The 17,246-nt window shown below is 43.9% G+C and overlaps 1 protein-coding gene across 1 annotated transcript in view; it reads left to right on the top strand.

The window, feature by feature from the left end:
* LOC113174618 (transient receptor potential cation channel subfamily M member 1-like) overlaps positions 1–17,246 on the top strand; it is a 49,925-nt gene that overhangs the window by 23,743 nt on the left and 8,936 nt on the right. Inside the window, exons 13-27 of the mRNA XM_026378698.2 lie at positions 173–307; positions 1,569–1,619; positions 2,125–2,265; positions 2,389–2,418; positions 2,494–2,786; positions 3,235–3,463; positions 3,765–3,893; positions 3,986–4,123; positions 4,930–5,058; positions 5,703–5,954; positions 6,232–6,406; positions 8,581–8,601; positions 9,145–9,289; positions 9,782–9,984; positions 10,063–10,195. Coding sequence (XP_026234483.2) covers positions 173–307; positions 1,569–1,619; positions 2,125–2,265; positions 2,389–2,418; positions 2,494–2,786; positions 3,235–3,463; positions 3,765–3,893; positions 3,986–4,123; positions 4,930–5,058; positions 5,703–5,954; positions 6,232–6,406; positions 8,581–8,601; positions 9,145–9,289; positions 9,782–9,984; positions 10,063–10,195 — 2,204 coding nt within the window. The remainder of the gene's footprint in view (positions 1–172; positions 308–1,568; positions 1,620–2,124; positions 2,266–2,388; positions 2,419–2,493; positions 2,787–3,234; positions 3,464–3,764; positions 3,894–3,985; positions 4,124–4,929; positions 5,059–5,702; positions 5,955–6,231; positions 6,407–8,580; positions 8,602–9,144; positions 9,290–9,781; positions 9,985–10,062; positions 10,196–17,246) is intronic.

Consider the following 17,246-nt stretch of genomic DNA (forward strand, 5'->3'; position numbering starts at 1 on the left):
TATAGCCTGTATGTGTGTGCTCACCCACAGTTGCCTTTATGCTCCTTGACTAAAATGTAGCTAGGACAGTTTCAGTAATGGCACCATGAAAAACAATTAGCTTAATCAGCTTAATTAGTTCTTAATAATATAATGTTAATGCACAATGATAATGATGATGATCCTGTGACAGGTGAACTCTCTGGAGCAGGCCATGATGGACGCTCTTGTAATGGACAGAGTGGACTTTGTGAAGCTGCTCATAGAAAACGGTGTCAACATGCATCACTTTCTCACGATTCCTCGTCTGGAGGAACTTTACAACACGGTGAGACTCGCCTGAGTGCACGACTACAGTCTCTGAATGACCTGACTCACCTGAGTGCATGACTAGTCTCTGAATGACCTGACTCACCTGAGTGCACGACTACAGTCACTGAACCAGGTGACTCACCTGAGTGCACGACTACAGTCTCTGAATGACCTGACTCACCTGAGTGCACAACTAGTCTCTGAACAACCTGCCTCGCATGAGTGCATGGCTACAGTCTCTGAATGACCTGACTCGCCTGAGTGCACAACTAGTCTCTGAACGACCTGACTCACCTGAGTGCACAACTACAGTCTCTGAACCAGGTGACTCACCTGAGTGCACGACTAGTCTCTGAACGACCTGACTCACCTGAGTGCACGACTACAGTCTCTGAACCAGGTGACTCACCTGAGTGCACAACTAGTCTCTGAACGACCTGACTCACCTGAGTGCACAACTAGTCTCTGAACGACCTGACTCACCTGAGTGCATGACTACAGTCTCTGAACCAGGTGACTCACCTGAGTGCACGACTGCAGTCTCTGAATGACCTGACTCACCTGAGTGCACAACTAGTCTCTGAATGACCTGACTCACCTGAGTGCACAACTAGTCTCTGAACGACCTGACTCGCCTGAGTGCACAACTACAGTCTCTGAACCAGGTGACTCACCTGAGTGCACGACTACAGTCTCTGAATGACCTGACTCACCTGAGTGCACAACTAGTCTCTGAATGACCTGACTCACCTGAGTGCACAACTAGTCTCTGAATGACCTGACTCACCTGAGTGCACGACCACAGTCTGTGAACCAGGTGACTCACCTGAGTGCACGACTACAGTTTCTGAACCAGGTGACTCACCTGTTTCTATTCCTTAAGAAAGAAACTTCAGATGACTGTCTGACTTTTCTCAATCAGCCACAAAGTAAAACATTTATTTTTTGCAGACAAGCTTTAAGCTCTATATTGTCTTTGACGTGTTCATCTGCAGCTTAGCATCCATCAGTGCACCAGTACTTTCTTTCTTGCTGTAGACTTTAATCTTTATCTGTTTCACTAAAATCTAAAGCTCACATTATTGTCAGATGGAAGTAAAGCTCTCTGCTGTTGTCTTTGTGTCCCCAGCTCTGTTTCGTTCTTGTATTTTTTTTCATGTCTACACAAGTTGATCTATTCAGACAAACTTGTCTGTCCTTACTACTGACAGCTCCACAATGAGATTAAAACTATGTTAATCACAGAATTTTCTGTTTGTCTTTCTGATTTTCTGCAGAAGTTGGGACCAGCTAACACGCTGCACTTTGTGGTCAGAGATGTGAAAAAGGTCAGTGCTGTGGTTTTAATCAGGTTAAATCAAAGATTTAGATTTTGTTGTAGTCCAGTGTCGGGAAGAAGATGTTCAAAGCTCAGAGCCTCTGAGTGTGCACAGGCATAATTTACAAATCCAAGTTTCTTCAGTAAAATTCAACATTTAACATCCAGGAAATATACTGAGACATTTCCTTATAAAAACCAGAAGAGCTGCAAGTATGTGCTACACACTACTGGATATTTGTCCATGTTGGAGTTTTCTCGCTCCGTTACATGAATCCATCGACATTCTGTGACATTTATACTCTTATGTACAGCATTAATCCATGCTGTACATAAAAAATATAAATTTGTAAAAGTTTGAATAAGATGTTGAGATTTGATTAATTGAGTTTCTCTCTGTTGGTTTTGGCTGATGAGATATTGGATGGGAGCTATGAAATATATCTTTCACTTTTACATCCTGTTTACATAGAGAAGAAAAATGTAAGAGTTGACTGATGAACTTTGTGCCTCAGGGGAATCTCCCTCCAGATTACCAGATCACACTGATTGATATTGGATTAGTGGTGGAGTTCCTGATGGGCGGGGCGTACCGCTGCAAATACACCAGAAAATGTTTCAGGATGCTGTACAACAACTTGTACGGGCTCAAAAGAGTGAGTGAACCTCTAGGGGTCTAAAGACCTGAACACAGCAGGATCTAAAATTGTAAAACACCCCACAGTGAGAGGTTCTGATTTTTAGTGACCTGTTGATGTTTAAAATCTTTTCTCTTACAGCCTAAAGCTCTGAAACTTCTCGGGATGGAGGTGAGTTGTTCTGGATTTTGCCTCTGTTTGTGTTAGAAGGATATTTCCTGACATGTTCTGGTCTTTTTCCTGCAGGACGATGAACCCCGCACCAAGGGAAAAGGAAAGATGATCAAGAAGAAAGAGGAGGAGGTGGACATAGATTTGGACGACCCTGAGGTCAGCAGGTTTCAGTACCCGTTCCATGAGCTGATGGTGTGGGCAGTGCTGATGAAGCGTCAGAAGATGGCACTGTTCCTGTGGCAGCGGGGGGAGGAGGCCATGGCCAAAGCTCTGGTGGCCTGTAAACTCTACAAAGCCATGGCCCACGAATCATCCCAGAGTGAATTGGTGGATGACATCTACCAGGACCTGGAGAACAACTCCAAGTGAGTCCAGCAGAGCCAGAGTCCAGGTCCTGTTCGGAAGTCCACATAAGGCCTGAGGCAGATCCCTTAAATGTGATCAGTTAGATCTCAAGATTAAAAATCTCAATGTTACTGTGAACTGAAACAGAAAACAAAAAAATGTCAAATGGTATTTTATGTTGTGTTTTTGTACTGATGAGCCAAATAGTGAACGTTACTGTACCGTTTACAGGTTTTGCTGGTTTTGTATGTTAATATCAGTCATCACTGATTTATTGCGCTTGAATGACTAAAGGCGAGGATTTATCTCTTGATTTAGGAAAATTCGGCCTAAAATTGCATTAAGATAAAACATGAGAAAGAACAGGAGCTTCTCTGCAAAAGTGTTTGATCTAAACACACGTGAAGAACCACAAAGGTATTTCCATGTTTACAGCCTGAGGGGGGTGCTGCTATGTTCTCTGTGCAGGGAGTTTGGTCAGCTGGCATACGAGCTGTTGGACCAGTCTTATAAACATGATGAGCAGGTGGCCATGAAGCTGCTGACCTATGAACTGAAGAACTGGAGCAACTCCACCTGTCTAAAGCTGGCTGTAGCTGCCAAACATAGAGACTTCATCGCCCACACCTGCAGCCAGATGCTGCTGACTGACATGTGGATGGGCTGTCTGAGAATGGGCAAGAGCAACAGTCTCAAGGTACTGAGGCCCTGTCAGGTTCTGTCAGACCTGAATACATGTCAACACCTGACATGAAGTGTAAATTATTAGTTATTAATTAAATAGTGTCAAAATGAAAGGAAGTTAGATTTTGCAGTTCATCTTGGATCTAGCACAGCCCTTCTCCCCAGAGTGACTGAGTGAAATGACATGACATGATTTAGTAGGATCTCATTATCTGATTATTATCAAGAATTAACATACAAAGATCCATTAAATCTGTATTAATGAGTTTTCCTTAATGCAGTTCTGTTGAATCTGTCTGTCATCCTGTCTTCAGGTGATTTTAGGAATCATTTTCCCTCCTGCCATCCTCCTCCTGGATTTTCGTCTTGGAGAGGAAACTTCACATCATTCGTCCAAAGAGAACGATGAAGGCAAAACTAAAGATAACGACAAATCGAGCAAGGTATAAAACAAATGGTGCAGATTCAGGATTCTTATCACCATCTGAGAGTTTAATAGTTCAAAGCAGTTTGAGTAAGGCATAGTTTATTTTAGGATGCGGCCTCTAATGTCGATGCTACGTCAAAGAAAGGAGATGAGGAAGAGAACCAGAAGAAACACAGGAAAATTCCCATCAGGAAGAAGATCTACGAATTCTATACTGCTCCCTTCACCAAGTTCTGGTTCAACACGGCAAGAACACATTTCATCATTTTCAAGCACAGTCACTGTCATACCATTATTTACCAGCTATACTGTAATTTTAATCAACAACATAAACAATGGCAGTTATGAAAGGATCCACTTCTGCCACAGAAGTTCTAGTGTGCAGATCCACATCTTCATGAAATCTGTCACAGAGCTAGGATCAGACTCTGTGCCCAGAGATGACTCGAAAGACAGGATGAGTTTAAGAAGGTTTATTACAAAAGAGAATATAATAATATGAATGTGAGGAAGTCCAGTGATGTCACAGCTGAAGAGGGCTAGCTTCGGATGTAGGTGGAGGTCTATGAGCAGAGACAGGGTTAGCCTGAGTAACACAGTGGAATACTGATGTAATATGAAGAGTTTATGACCTGAGTGAGAGCGGCGAGGGGAACCGGGAAGGAAGGAGAGGCAATGATGTGTATAGGTGAGAGGTGCTCATGATCCTGAAGTGGTGTAGAGGTGAAATGCCGTCAATGTCCAAGAACATTTCTCCAGAAGAGAAAGAAAACAAGAAACAGGCCAAACCAGGAAATCAGGGGCAGACAGGCAAGAGGAGCTGGAATCATGACAGAAATCATGTTGCTCAACTGCTATCCACCCCACCCATCCCACTGTGAGTCACTTTCCATTCATAAGTGTTGGAAGGGACACAATCTATGTACTGAATACGTTCCCTACAAAAACGTAATCACATCATACATATACATAATTTTCAGGACAAAGGGATGAGCTTTGTTAGGTAAACCTTACTTTAACGTGAAAGCCTCCTTCTCCTCTCTGTGTGTCAGATCTCATACCTGGTGTATCTCATGTTATATAATTACATCATCCTGGTGAAGATGGAACGATGGCCATCTCTGCAGGAGTGGATCGTCATCTCTTACATCATCACCCTGGGAGTAGAAAAAGTCAGACAGGTAAACACAGTCTGATGGTTGTCGCAGAAATTAACGCATCTCCTACTGACATAAGTCTTTTCTATGAACCTTGTCCTGTTTAGTATCTCTTGCCTTATTTCATACTGAATTTGTTCTTTTCTCCTACATGGTAAAAATGTTTCAGGTTCTGTATTTGGGATTTGACTCATAGATAACTGAGAATGATATGGCAGTTGATGATAGATGAGGCTATAGACTGTGGTCAAGGTGTCATCTAAAACGGCACACTGTTACAACTCAGTTCAATGACTTTGCTGTTATCAGTCAGATCAGTCTCATCTGTTAAACTAAATAGGTTATTTGGGATTTATTTTTGTGGGTTTTTCAGCTTCACTAATAGCACAAACTCCATTTTCCCTCTTCATTGACTTTTTAGTTCTCAATCAGTCTATAGCCTTCTTACTTTAGCATTTTATTGGCATTTAGGACACTTCCTTACCTTCAACATCCAGGACAGATCAGCCTCTGTTGGAACTCCTCTGCATGATTTTTCTCTACATTGTGCCTTGTTTTTCCTTGTGTTTTCAGTGTCCTGCTTCCTTTAGGATCTACCTTTACAGAATATACAGGACACTGATAAATGTTTATAAATATACTGACCTCCATTTGCCTGCTGTTTTCAGATCCTGATGTCGGAGCCAGGGAAGCTGAAGCAGAAGATTAAAGTGTGGTTGGAAGATTACTGGAACATCACTGACCTGGCTGCCATCTCAGTCTTTGTGTTTGGTTTGCTGCTGCGACTGGAGAACGAGCCCTACATGGGCTACGGACGTGTCATCTACTGCGTTGACATTATCTTCTGGTATATTCGAGTCCTTGACATCTTCGGTGTCAATAAATACCTAGGACCCTACGTCATGATGATCGGAAAAATGGTACGATGTGCTGTGTTCACATCACAGATGAAGATCAGCTTAACATCTTCAGGAAGTTAAATGTATCTGTTCATACAGTAAACTCAATTACATGTTATTTGTATAGTGCCAAATCACAACAGAAGTCACCTCAAGTCACTTTACAGTGTTTAAGGTTTAAGATCTTACAGAGTATAACTTTATAAAGAATTACATAGAAAACCAGACAATCCAATTTCAGCATGCATTAGGCAACAGTGGAGAGGATGTCTCTGATCGTCCCCTTATATGTCTCCAGATGATCGATATGCTGTACTTTGTGGTCATTATGCTCGTGGTGTTGATGAGTTTCGGTGTAGCTCGACAGGCCATTCTTCACCCAGATGAGGAGCCGACCTGGCGTCTAGCTCGAAACATCTTTTACATGCCGTACTGGATGATCTACGGAGAGGTGTTTGCTGACTCCATAGACCGTAAGACTAGAGTTCATAGTAAGACTCACAGTCCTCACCTGCTGTCATCACACACAGTCATCATCTGCTGGTCCTCACCCTCTGACCTCACCCTCCCTAAATTGTAAGAGCAGAGTTCATAGTAAGACTCACACTCAATCCTCTCCGACTGTCCAAATACCATAATTCCCTTTTTTCTGTGTTTTGACTACTTTCCTGCAAATGTTACTGTGCATTGTGTTTCTGTTGATCTAATATCTCAATTAGTGGAACCACTGAGCTAAAACGTTTAGCCTGGGATATTTTGAGGTGAGTTCAGGGGATCACAAGATGTAGTTTGCTTGCAGAGTGCAGTGGACGCGAGGGATTGTAGACCTGGATGAGGGATTTCAGGTAGGCCTGTGCTGTTCAGTTGACCACTTTGTAGGTAAGAGTCAGGACTTTGAACCTGATGCAGCAACTACAGGAACCCAGGTAAACACAGTCTGACTGATAAAAAATGAGTGTCTAGTAGAAAGGGTTAGGAAGAGCTTTGTGTCGTCAGCATAGCAATGATAGAAAAAAACATGCAACTGGATAATGGAACCCAGGAATGTAGTATAGATGGAACAGAGAAGAGGACCAAGGACTGAGCCCTGTGGAACACCAGTGGCAGGGAGTTAGAGACCTGCCCATGCCAAGATATTGTCACGAGCTGGATGAAGGACTCCATGGCCAGAGATAACACCTAGTACAGGAAGGAGTTTTCAAGGTTTTATTAATAACAAGGGTACAGGGCAATGACTCAGATGGAAACTTGTAGGAAACTCTTGTGTGTGCAACTCTCTTGAGGTGAGAGTGCAGGTCTGAGGGATGTTGATGATGTCACGGCCAATATGGCCGACCAACAGAGAGCACATGGAACAGATGGATGGTGAATGCCAGGAAGGGTGGCTGGCAACAGTGTAACGAGTCCAGGAGAGTAACAAGAGTTTTTGCAGAAGCACAATGAGAAAACAGTCCAAAACTTTAACACAGAATGTGACGAATCCAATGTCCAAAACACAGTGTGAGAAAACAGTCTGAGGTGATGTACAAAGACAGTCCAAACAATAAATCCAACAGTCTAAACTCGGCAGGCAAAATCCACAACAGAGCATAGAAGGGGTGCAGGTCCAAGAAGGGAAATCAGGCAGATACAGGTCCACGTCTGGTACTGTGAGTAGGGGTACAGGGAATAAGCAGAACTCACAGCACCAGGGGATCAGGCAAGAGACAGGGTCCAGGGCAGGCAGATTACGAAAAATCCAAAATGAGTCAGTCCAAAAGAAACACTGGATAGTGTCCAGGAGTTGAGGTTAGACTATCTAGATAGAAGATAATCAGGTTCGGAGGGGGAAACAGGAAGTTGCCCAAATAAGGGCATGGGGAATAGAGGCTGGAAAGGCTGCCTGTTACAGTTCCTCCCTCTGGCCCTGTCTGCAGCTTTTGTTTTGTTCTGGTCTCACACCATATATGGACTTCCTCCACTTTCCACCCTCCACTCCACACACCGGACTAATTACTGACTCAGTTCACCTGTGCACTCCCTCTGCTTTATAAGCACCCCTCAGTCCTCAGTTCGTTGCTGGTTTGTCGCACATTGACTCTCATGCTCACTCACCCTGATTTCATTCATGCTCCACAATTCTGGTCAGTTTGTTCGTTCGTTCGTTCGTTTGTCCATCAGGAACCTCTGTTTTGTTTGTTAGTTTGAATTGTTTGGCCTGCCTTTTGCAGTGTATTTTTTGTTGTTACTTTGTCCTGTTAGTTTTGTACGTTTGTTTCCGTCTATCCTGCCTCCTGCAGTGATTTTGGTTTGTTACTTTGTACTTCTGCTTTGTCTGTTAGTTTGGTCCACATTAGTGTGTAGTTTCAGTTGTTACTTTGTATGTTGGGTTATGGTTTTGTTTGTATGTTGTTACAGCGTTTTTGGGTCTCTTTAATTTGATACTTGGTTGGTTGGTTTGTGTAGTTTCCTGTGTCCCCTGCCCTTTTTGTTAATAAATATATCTTTTTTGTTCTTACTCGTTCGTCCCGTCAGTCAGTTCGTAACACTGCCACTTTGACAAATTGATGAAAGCAGCAATGTTGTGTATCTCATGTATGAAAAGAGCTACAATGTTTGTTTTCTGCTATTGATCATTTTCACTTTCTCTTTGACTCTTAATGCACAGTTTATGCGATGGAAATCAACCGTAAGTATTTAATTAACATCAGTCACAGTCTTGCAACTACAGCCCCAATTCCAAAAAAGTTGGGACACTGTGTAAAATCTACAAAAAACCGAAAGCAGTAATTTACAAATCTCAGAAAATAATATTTTATTCACACTAGAACATAGAAAACATATCAACAAACATCAAACAAACTATTGAACTTTAACTATTAATTAGTGCTGCTTGTCTTACAGTGTGAGTTCAGTACATCCCAAATGACAACATTTTGTCTTTGGAGAAAGGAAATATAGTGCACAACAGGACAACAATAAGACAACTGAAGACACAAAGGTGCTGCTTCTACTGTTTACTTACAATGCAGAATTAAATACAAGATGTGCTATCAAAGCAAATAATAAGCTAAAAAATATAAACCAGATCTTATGTGGAAGAGATCATACTTATTGCAGAGACTGGACATTGTGAAATGAACAGTACACATTTTACAGCAGATAACAACCTGTTATTTATCAGTAAATTGAATTAATAAATTATTGAGCCTGAGTGTTGTTTGTGTCTCAGCTCCGTGTGGGGACAACATGTATGATGAAGATGGGAAGAAGCTTCCTCCCTGTATTCCCGGAGCCTGGCTCACTCCAGCCATCATGGCGTGCTACCTGCTGGTGGCCAACATCCTGCTGGTCAACCTGCTCATCGCCGTCTTCAAGTCAGTGCTCTAATCATTCATGTTTCATCATTTGTCCATATACATGCATATTTTAGTTATCAGATATGTTTAACCTCTGAGTATATCCATATTGGACTGAGAGAGCCAGTATCAGTTTTGCTGAATGTTATTATTTATTATACTTCAACAGTAAGATTCAGCTTCAGACTGAACATGACTTTAAATTAAAAAGAATTCTGATTAAGTGTCAGTAAGAGTTTAATAAACCACATTAAAAATGAAAATAGAGATCAATGATCAATTATTCATTTATTTGTCTTATTCAGTTTTTAGCTTTCATTATATGAACTGAGCCTCATTTTAGATAAAACAAGAAATCAATAATTTTATTTCACAAATAAATCTGTTAATCAAGAAAATTATAGCAGTCCCTAAATTACCCAGTAACTTCAGATAAATGTAGTGAAATAAAACCTTCAGTATTTAGAAGGCCTCTACAGAGACCCTTTTTCTTCTTCTTCCTATTCACAGCAACACCTTCTTCGAAGTGAAGTCCATCTCCAACCAGGTGTGGAAGTTCCAGCGGTATCAGTTGATCATGACCTTCCACGACCGTCCCATCCTGCCGCCGCCCCTCATCATCTTCCCACACATCTACATCTTGCTGAAGAGGCTGTGTTGCCACTGTAGACGGAGGCATGAGGGAGAGCAGGACGATCGCGAGAGAGGACTTCGTAAGTTTCACTCTCAGAGTTAAATATGTTTGTTCTCCCAGAGTCTGTACAACTTCAGTAGTGTGTTTGGTTTCTCAGAGCTGGTGCTGAGTGCAGACGAGCTGAGGAGTCTACATGAGTTCGAGGAACAGTGTGTGGAGGAATATTTTAGAGAGAAGGACGACGAGAAGCAGTCATCCAACAACGAAAGAATCAGAGTCACTTCAGAGAGGTTAGGATCAGCCACACATTTCTCTCTCTCTCTCTACATTTTATTGCATTATTCAGGAGGACACACACACATAAACCACAGTCTTTTTAACTTATCTGTGAAACAGTCTGAACAAACACTGAACAGTTTCACCTTTGTGAAAGAGAATGTATTACTACATGTACATTTTACACAGCAATGCCTAATAAACCACCACTGAGTATGTTTGTGTTTGTAACTGAATTCTCAGACTTAGTGCAGATAAAGTCATTATAGTGGGTGACTTTAATAATATACGTAGATGTTGATGATAACTGCCTCAACACTGCATTTAATTCGCTATTAGACTCCACTGGTTTTACTCTAAATGTAAATAAACCCACTCACTGTTTTAATCACACCCTTGATCTTATTCTGACATACGTTGTGGAAATTGATCAGTTAATAGTTTTTCCCCAAAACCCTCTTTTATCTGACCATTTTTTAAACATTTGAATTTACACTACCAAACCTTACTTCACCTAAGAATAAGATTCACTACAGTAGATCTGAAAAGGCTGTTGAAAAATTTAAGGAACTGATTCCATCTTTGGAATTAGAGGAATCATGTACCAACACAGAGGAGGGTATTCTAACTTTACTCCAGCACAAGTCGACTATCTTGTTGATAATTCTGCAGCCTCACTCCGATCACTACTCAATACTATGGACCCTCTGAAAAATGCAGTGAATTAGAGGAAGCTAGCTCGATGGTGCAATTCACAAATCTGTAGCTTCTCGCAGAGATCATGTCAGCTGGAAAGGAGGTGGCGTTGCGTCATGGGGCTATGATCAGACGCCATAACAAGAGACCACTCAGAAACCAGAATGAGTTTAAAGAGGTTTATTACAGAAAGAAATACAATAATGTGATGAGCTCCAGTAGTGTCACAGCTGAAGAGGGGCGACTGTGAGGGTGGATGGAGGTCTAAGAGAGGAGACAGTAAACCGGGTTCACACTGCATAGAATACTGATGTAATATGGTGTGACTCACTGGAGTATGGTGGGTGAGGCCATTCCAACTGACAAGTTGTTGACCTAAGTGAGCAAGGTGAGCCAGGAAGCAAAGAGATGGTGAGATGATGATCCAGAAGTGGTGTTGAGGTGAGAGGTGAGTATGACATCACATCATACATGTAGCAGGTGATCAGTCCAAAGAGAGTACTGGATTGATTCGCTCTCAGGTTGATGTGAGTGTCATGATCCTACAGGGCTTCCTGTCCTGCTTTTAGTTTGGTGGCTGACTTCCTGTTTTTCTTTCCTGTTGCTGGCAACTTGATTCTAATTGTCCAATCACTTTCAGCTGTGCTCATTGATTTCACCTGGTGCCAGCTCCCTTTATATTCTGAATCTTCCCCTGAGAGAGCTGCCAGATTGTCCTGACCCTGTGTTTTGACTTTCCAGCATTTCGAGTTATCTTGTTTGCTTATGTATTACAGACCGGACGGTATTCTTGACCCTGAGTTTTGCCTACTCCTTAGAAAGACCGTGAATTGATTCTTTGCCTTTCTGGTTTTGGACCCCTGCTCTCATTTGGACCTGCTCTCCTGCTCTTGCCCTAGTCTAGAATTCTGACTGGGGACGACGGTTGTGAGTACCAGATCTCCCTCTTTTGGTATATGGATTGTGGATGACTGTATTACTGGACGTGCACCTTGTGATTTGTGGGTCCTCACTGTGGCCTTCTCTTGGATTGTCTGAATGTTGTGTGCACACGAAGAGGAGGACCTAATCCAACCAGCTACACAACACAGTGCCTAGTTAACCTCTACGCTCACCCCGGGCCTCTACAGGCTACTCACCATTGTTCCAGACACCTGCTTCATTATCAGCTCTCCTCTCTTTCTCCATAGATCCTCGCACTCTGGCTACCCGGTTCCTGCAATCAGACTTCTACCTATATATTCATATTCTCTAATAAAGAGCTTGTTCAACCACAAGTTCTGGTACTGGCATTTTAATTGGGTTCAACATCTCACCGGGCGGGTGGTCTCACTCGCCACTGACAGAAGAACCTGCCTTTGTCCTCCCTCATTCAGCTCGTCTCGGGGCAGCCAGGCTAGACGTCGAACAAGAGGTATTTGATGTTCTGAGGTCTGCACCCGGTCCCTCCTCCTGTCCTGAGGGGAAGCTGTTCGTCCCAGAAGCCCTCAGGGCTAAGATCTTGCAGTGGGGTCATGCTTCTCGCCTCTTTTGTCACCCAGGGGCTGCTAGGACCTGCTTTGTCTTGCAACGTAGGTTTTGGTGGCCTACCCTGCGGGCAGACGTCAGAGTACGTCGCTGCCTGTCCTGACTGCACCCAGAACAAACCCTCCAACAGACGTCCTGCTGGTTTGCTTCGCCCTCTTCCTGTTACTCTCCGCCCATGGACACACATCGCTGTGGACTTTGTTACCGGCCTGCCACCCTCCAAGGGCATGACAACCATTCTCACTATCGTGGACCGTTTCTCCAAGATGGTTCACTTCGTCTCACTTCCCAAGCTCCCCTCTGCCAAGGAAATGGCAGAGGGGAGAAAAGACTTTAACTGTTATACTGGACTGCCTGCTGCCTACACAGCATGTAATCACCCATATGAGGATGGGTTCCCTGTTGAGTCTGGTTCCTCTCAAGGTTTCTTCCTGTTGCCTTCTCAGGGAGTTTTTCCTTGCCACTGTCGCCCTCGGCTTGCTCATCAGGGACAATCACATTATTATGACTCATACACATACACTGTTCATGTACTGTTCTTTGGTTGTGTAAAGCTGCTTTGTGACAATGTCAATTGTAAAAAGCGCTCTACAAATAAAATTGAATTGAATTGAATTGAAATGGCTCAAGCACTCCAACATGTGTTCCGCCTACACGGCCTCCCCCGCGATGTGGTCTCGGACCGTGGTCCTCAGTTTGTGGTGCGATTCTGGACTGAGTTTTGTCGCCTCCTGGGCATCTCTGTAAGCCTCTCCTCTGGCTTCCATCCTCAGACGAACGGCCAGACAGAGAGGCTGAACCAACAGCTGGAGACGGCACTGAGACTGCTCTGTGGTCGGGATCCTTCCCTGTGGACTGAGAATCTGGTCTGGGCAGAATACGCCCACAATTCCCTTCCCTCCTCTGCTACCGGACGGCCTGCATTTGAAGTCGTCTATGGGTATCTACCCCCCGTGTCCCCGAGCCTGGACCCTGAGACCCTGGTACCTTCAGCTTCTGCTCTAGTCAGGAGATGTCACCGAGCCTGGTGGCGTGCCCGCTTTGTCCTCCTTCGCTCTGTCCGTAGTTACGAGAAGTGGGCTAATAAACTCCGTGCTGCTGCCCCCCTTTATCGACTTGGTCAGACGGTTTGGCTCTCTGCCAAGGACCTACCTCTCCGGACTGAGTGCCGCAAATTGGCGCCTCGCTTCGTTGGCCCCTTCCCTGTCTCCAAGGTGGTGAATCCAGTGGCGGTCCGCCTGCAACTCCCTCGGGCTCTGCGTGTTCACCCGACCTTCCATGTCTCCCGTCTGAAGCCAGCACTCTCCAGTCAGTTCGTGCCCGCCTCCGGTCCCCCTCCGCCCGCCCGGTTCGTCGGTGGCGGTCCAGTCTACTCCGTCCGGCGCATTCTGCGGTCCCGGCGGCGGGGGCGTGGTTTGCAGTATCTGGTTGACTGGGAGGGCTATGGTCCGGAAGAGCGCTCCTGGGTTCCGGTCCATCATATCCTTGACCCTGCCTTGGTCTCCACCTTCCGCCGTTCCCAGCCTGGGGGACGTTGGGGGCCGTCCGTTCCGGGAGGGGTACTGTCATGATCCTACAGGGCTTCCTCTCCTGCTTTTAGTTTGGTGGCTGACTTCCTGTTTTTCTTTCCTGTTGCTGGCAGCTTGATTCTAATTGTCCAATCACTTTCAGCTGTGCTCATTGATTTCACCTGGTGCCAGCTCCCTTTTTATATTCTGAATCTTCCCCTGAGAGAGCTGCCAGATTGTCCTGACCCTGTGTTTTGACTTTCTAGCATTTCGAGTTATCTTATTTGCTTATGTATTACAGACCGGACCGTATTCTTGACCCTGAGTTTTGCCTACTCCTTAGAAAGACCGTGAATTGATTCTTTGCCTTTCTGGTTTTGGACCCCTGCTCTCATTTGGACCTGCTCTCCTGCTCTTGCCCCTGTCTAGAATTCTGACTGAGGACGACTGTTGTGAGTACCGGAGCTCCCTCTTTTGGTATATGGATTGTGGATGACTGTATTACTGGACGTGCACCTTGTGATTTGTGGGTCCTCACTGTGGCCTTCTCTTGGATTGTCTGAATGTTGTGTGCACACGAAGAGGAGGACCTAATCCAACCAGCTACACAACACAGTGCCTAGTTAACCTCTACGCTCACCCCGGGCCTCTACAGGCTACTCACCATTGTTCCAGACACCTGCTTCATTATCAGCTCTCCTCTCTTTCTCCATAGATCCTCGCACTCTGGCTACCCGGTTCCTGCAATCAGACTTCTACCTATATATTCATATTCTCTAATAAAGAGCTTGTTCAACCACAAGTTCTGGTACTGGCATTTTAATTGGGTTCAACATCTCACCGGGCGGGTGGTCTCACTCGCCGCTGACAGTGAGACCATCTGGCAAACTAGGAGACCAATGGATCTGTTAATAAAGGGAAGAAGAGACACAGGTGCAGGCAATTGGCAATCAACAGGTTCCCTGACAGAAGAGAGAGAGAAAACAGGCAACAGGCCAAATCAGGAAATCAGGGGCGGACAGGCAGGAGGAGCTGGAATCGTGACACGTTCCACTAATTTAGATGAATCTTGCCTAGCCTGATAAGATAGTTTAATAATGTATAAAAAAGCTCTCCGTTAAGTTAGAACCACATATTACTCCTCATTAGTAGAGGCAAATAAGAGCAACCACAGGTTTCTTTTCAGCACTATAGCTAGGCTGACAAAGAGTCATAGCTCTGTTGAGCCTAGTATCCCCTTAACTCTCAGCAGCAATGATTTCATGAATTTCTTTACTAATAAAATCTGAATTATTAGAGTAAAAATGATAAGATCTTCTGCAAGCGGCACGGATGGTCTTGTATGTACAACATATCTAGATTCATTTGTCATTTTTAATGAATTCACCTAAACCATCAACATGTCTCTTAGACCACATCCCAACTAGACTGCCTGATTAGATGTTTTACACTTGACACAAAAGTATTGGCACAGTGAGGCCACCTCATTAATTTTTGCTGTAGACTGAAAACATTTGGGTTTGACATCAAAAGATGAAAATGAGACAAAATATCAAGATTTTAGCTTTCTATTTCCAGGGTTCTGGATCTGATAAACAACTTAGAAGATACTTCTGTTTGAACCCACCCATTTTTCATGTGAGCGAAAGTATTGAGTCAGATACATCAAACATTAGTTTTTCCATCACTTTGGTAAAGATTAAGTATCTATGAACAGCGTTCAAACATATTTGACCTTATTGTCCATATGAATGAGTCCCAGGTGAAGGGTGGAGTTGATGGCATCACTAGTTGAGTACTTGGGACAATACGCGAACTGCTGCAGGTCTAGTGTAGGTGGCAGCATGCTCTTGATGTGCCTCATGAGGAGCCTTTTGAAGCACTTCCAGGGATGTTGTCTGGTCCAGCCACTTTCCATACGTTGACTCTGTGTAAACGTTTCTAACGTCAACTACTGTGAGACCAGTACCTGGTTGTTGGGAGGAGGGATGATCTTCCTCACCAGAATGTCGTTCAGCACCTTAAACCAGGCGTAGAAGTTGTTTAGCTTATCTGGGAAGGAGGGCATCACTGTCACAAGCTAGTTGTGTCCTCCTGTAGTTGGTGGTGGATTGAATGCCCTGCCACATGTGCCGTGTGTCTTCACTGTGCTGGAAGTGACCTTGGATTAGCTTTGCCACTTTGATGGCCTGAGACAGTTTGGTCCTTGCTGTTGTCAGGACTGCCTTTTGCCTGCTCCGAAGGCAGCGTGTCGGTCCCTCTGCAGCATGTGCACCTCAGCAGTGAGCCTTGGTTTCTGATTGGGGCGTGTGGTGATAATCTTGCAGATGGTGACATTTCTCACCAATTAACTCTAAATGGACAGGCAAATGTGAAAACTGAGTGACAGACATTCAGTGTTATTTATTGTTTGAATAATCAATGCAATAGGACACACATGGGCAAAAGAAAACACCTGTCAGTCACATCTTCCAATACCTTTGCTCACATGAAAAATGGAAATGTAAATGAAATGTTGATCTTTTGTCTTATATTAATTTTTTTAATGTCACACTCAAATGTTTTGAGTCTGCAGCACAAATAAAGGAACTGGCCTCACTGTTCCAGTACTTTTGGAGGGAAGTGTACCTTTGATTAGCATGTCCGTATTAGATCAGATCAATCTACATGTATCTTTACTAACAGGCTACGTACCACAGGCTTTTAAGTTTGCTGCAGTCAAACCTCTACTCAAAAAGCTACTGCTGACTCAGGGGTTTTAGTAAATTATAGACCAATATCCAATCTGCCCTTTATCTGTAAAACTCTTTAAAAAAAGTAGTTTCAATGCAATTATGACAATTTGTTTGCTTTGGTCCGAATAAGTTGATGAGTTTGTAACATTGCAGCAGTTTCTCCTCGGTTCGGTTTCGTTTCACACCAAGAAAAATCCAAGCAAACCAAAACATGTCACTGCAAGCTACGCGAGAACTTCCTCTCTGCTTATTGGTCAGATGTTTCTGCCGCGGGAACAGAAAAGTAAATACAGGAAGAAGGTGAAGTGTTGTAGACTACTGTCTGTTTGTGTGACAGTAGGGAGATGAGTTCACTATGAACTTTAACGCAGATTGGTCATTCCGATAATTATTGTTTTTTACGTTGCATTGCTTGCAGAGTCATCAGACCTGGTGTTTGTGAGACACCTCCTCATGTCTCTACGTTTGTCCTCCATTAATCAGTTTCTGGTGGACAAACAAAAAAGATGAAAATCTACACACTACCTAAAGTCATCATTTCATGCGATTCATAGCATTTGGTCCTGTTTTGGTTCGGTACGCGTTCTCACCAGGAGGAC

Source organism: Anabas testudineus, chromosome 3, assembly GCF_900324465.2.
Source record: "Anabas testudineus chromosome 3, fAnaTes1.2, whole genome shotgun sequence".
NCBI lineage: Eukaryota > Metazoa > Chordata > Actinopteri > Anabantiformes > Anabantidae > Anabas > Anabas testudineus.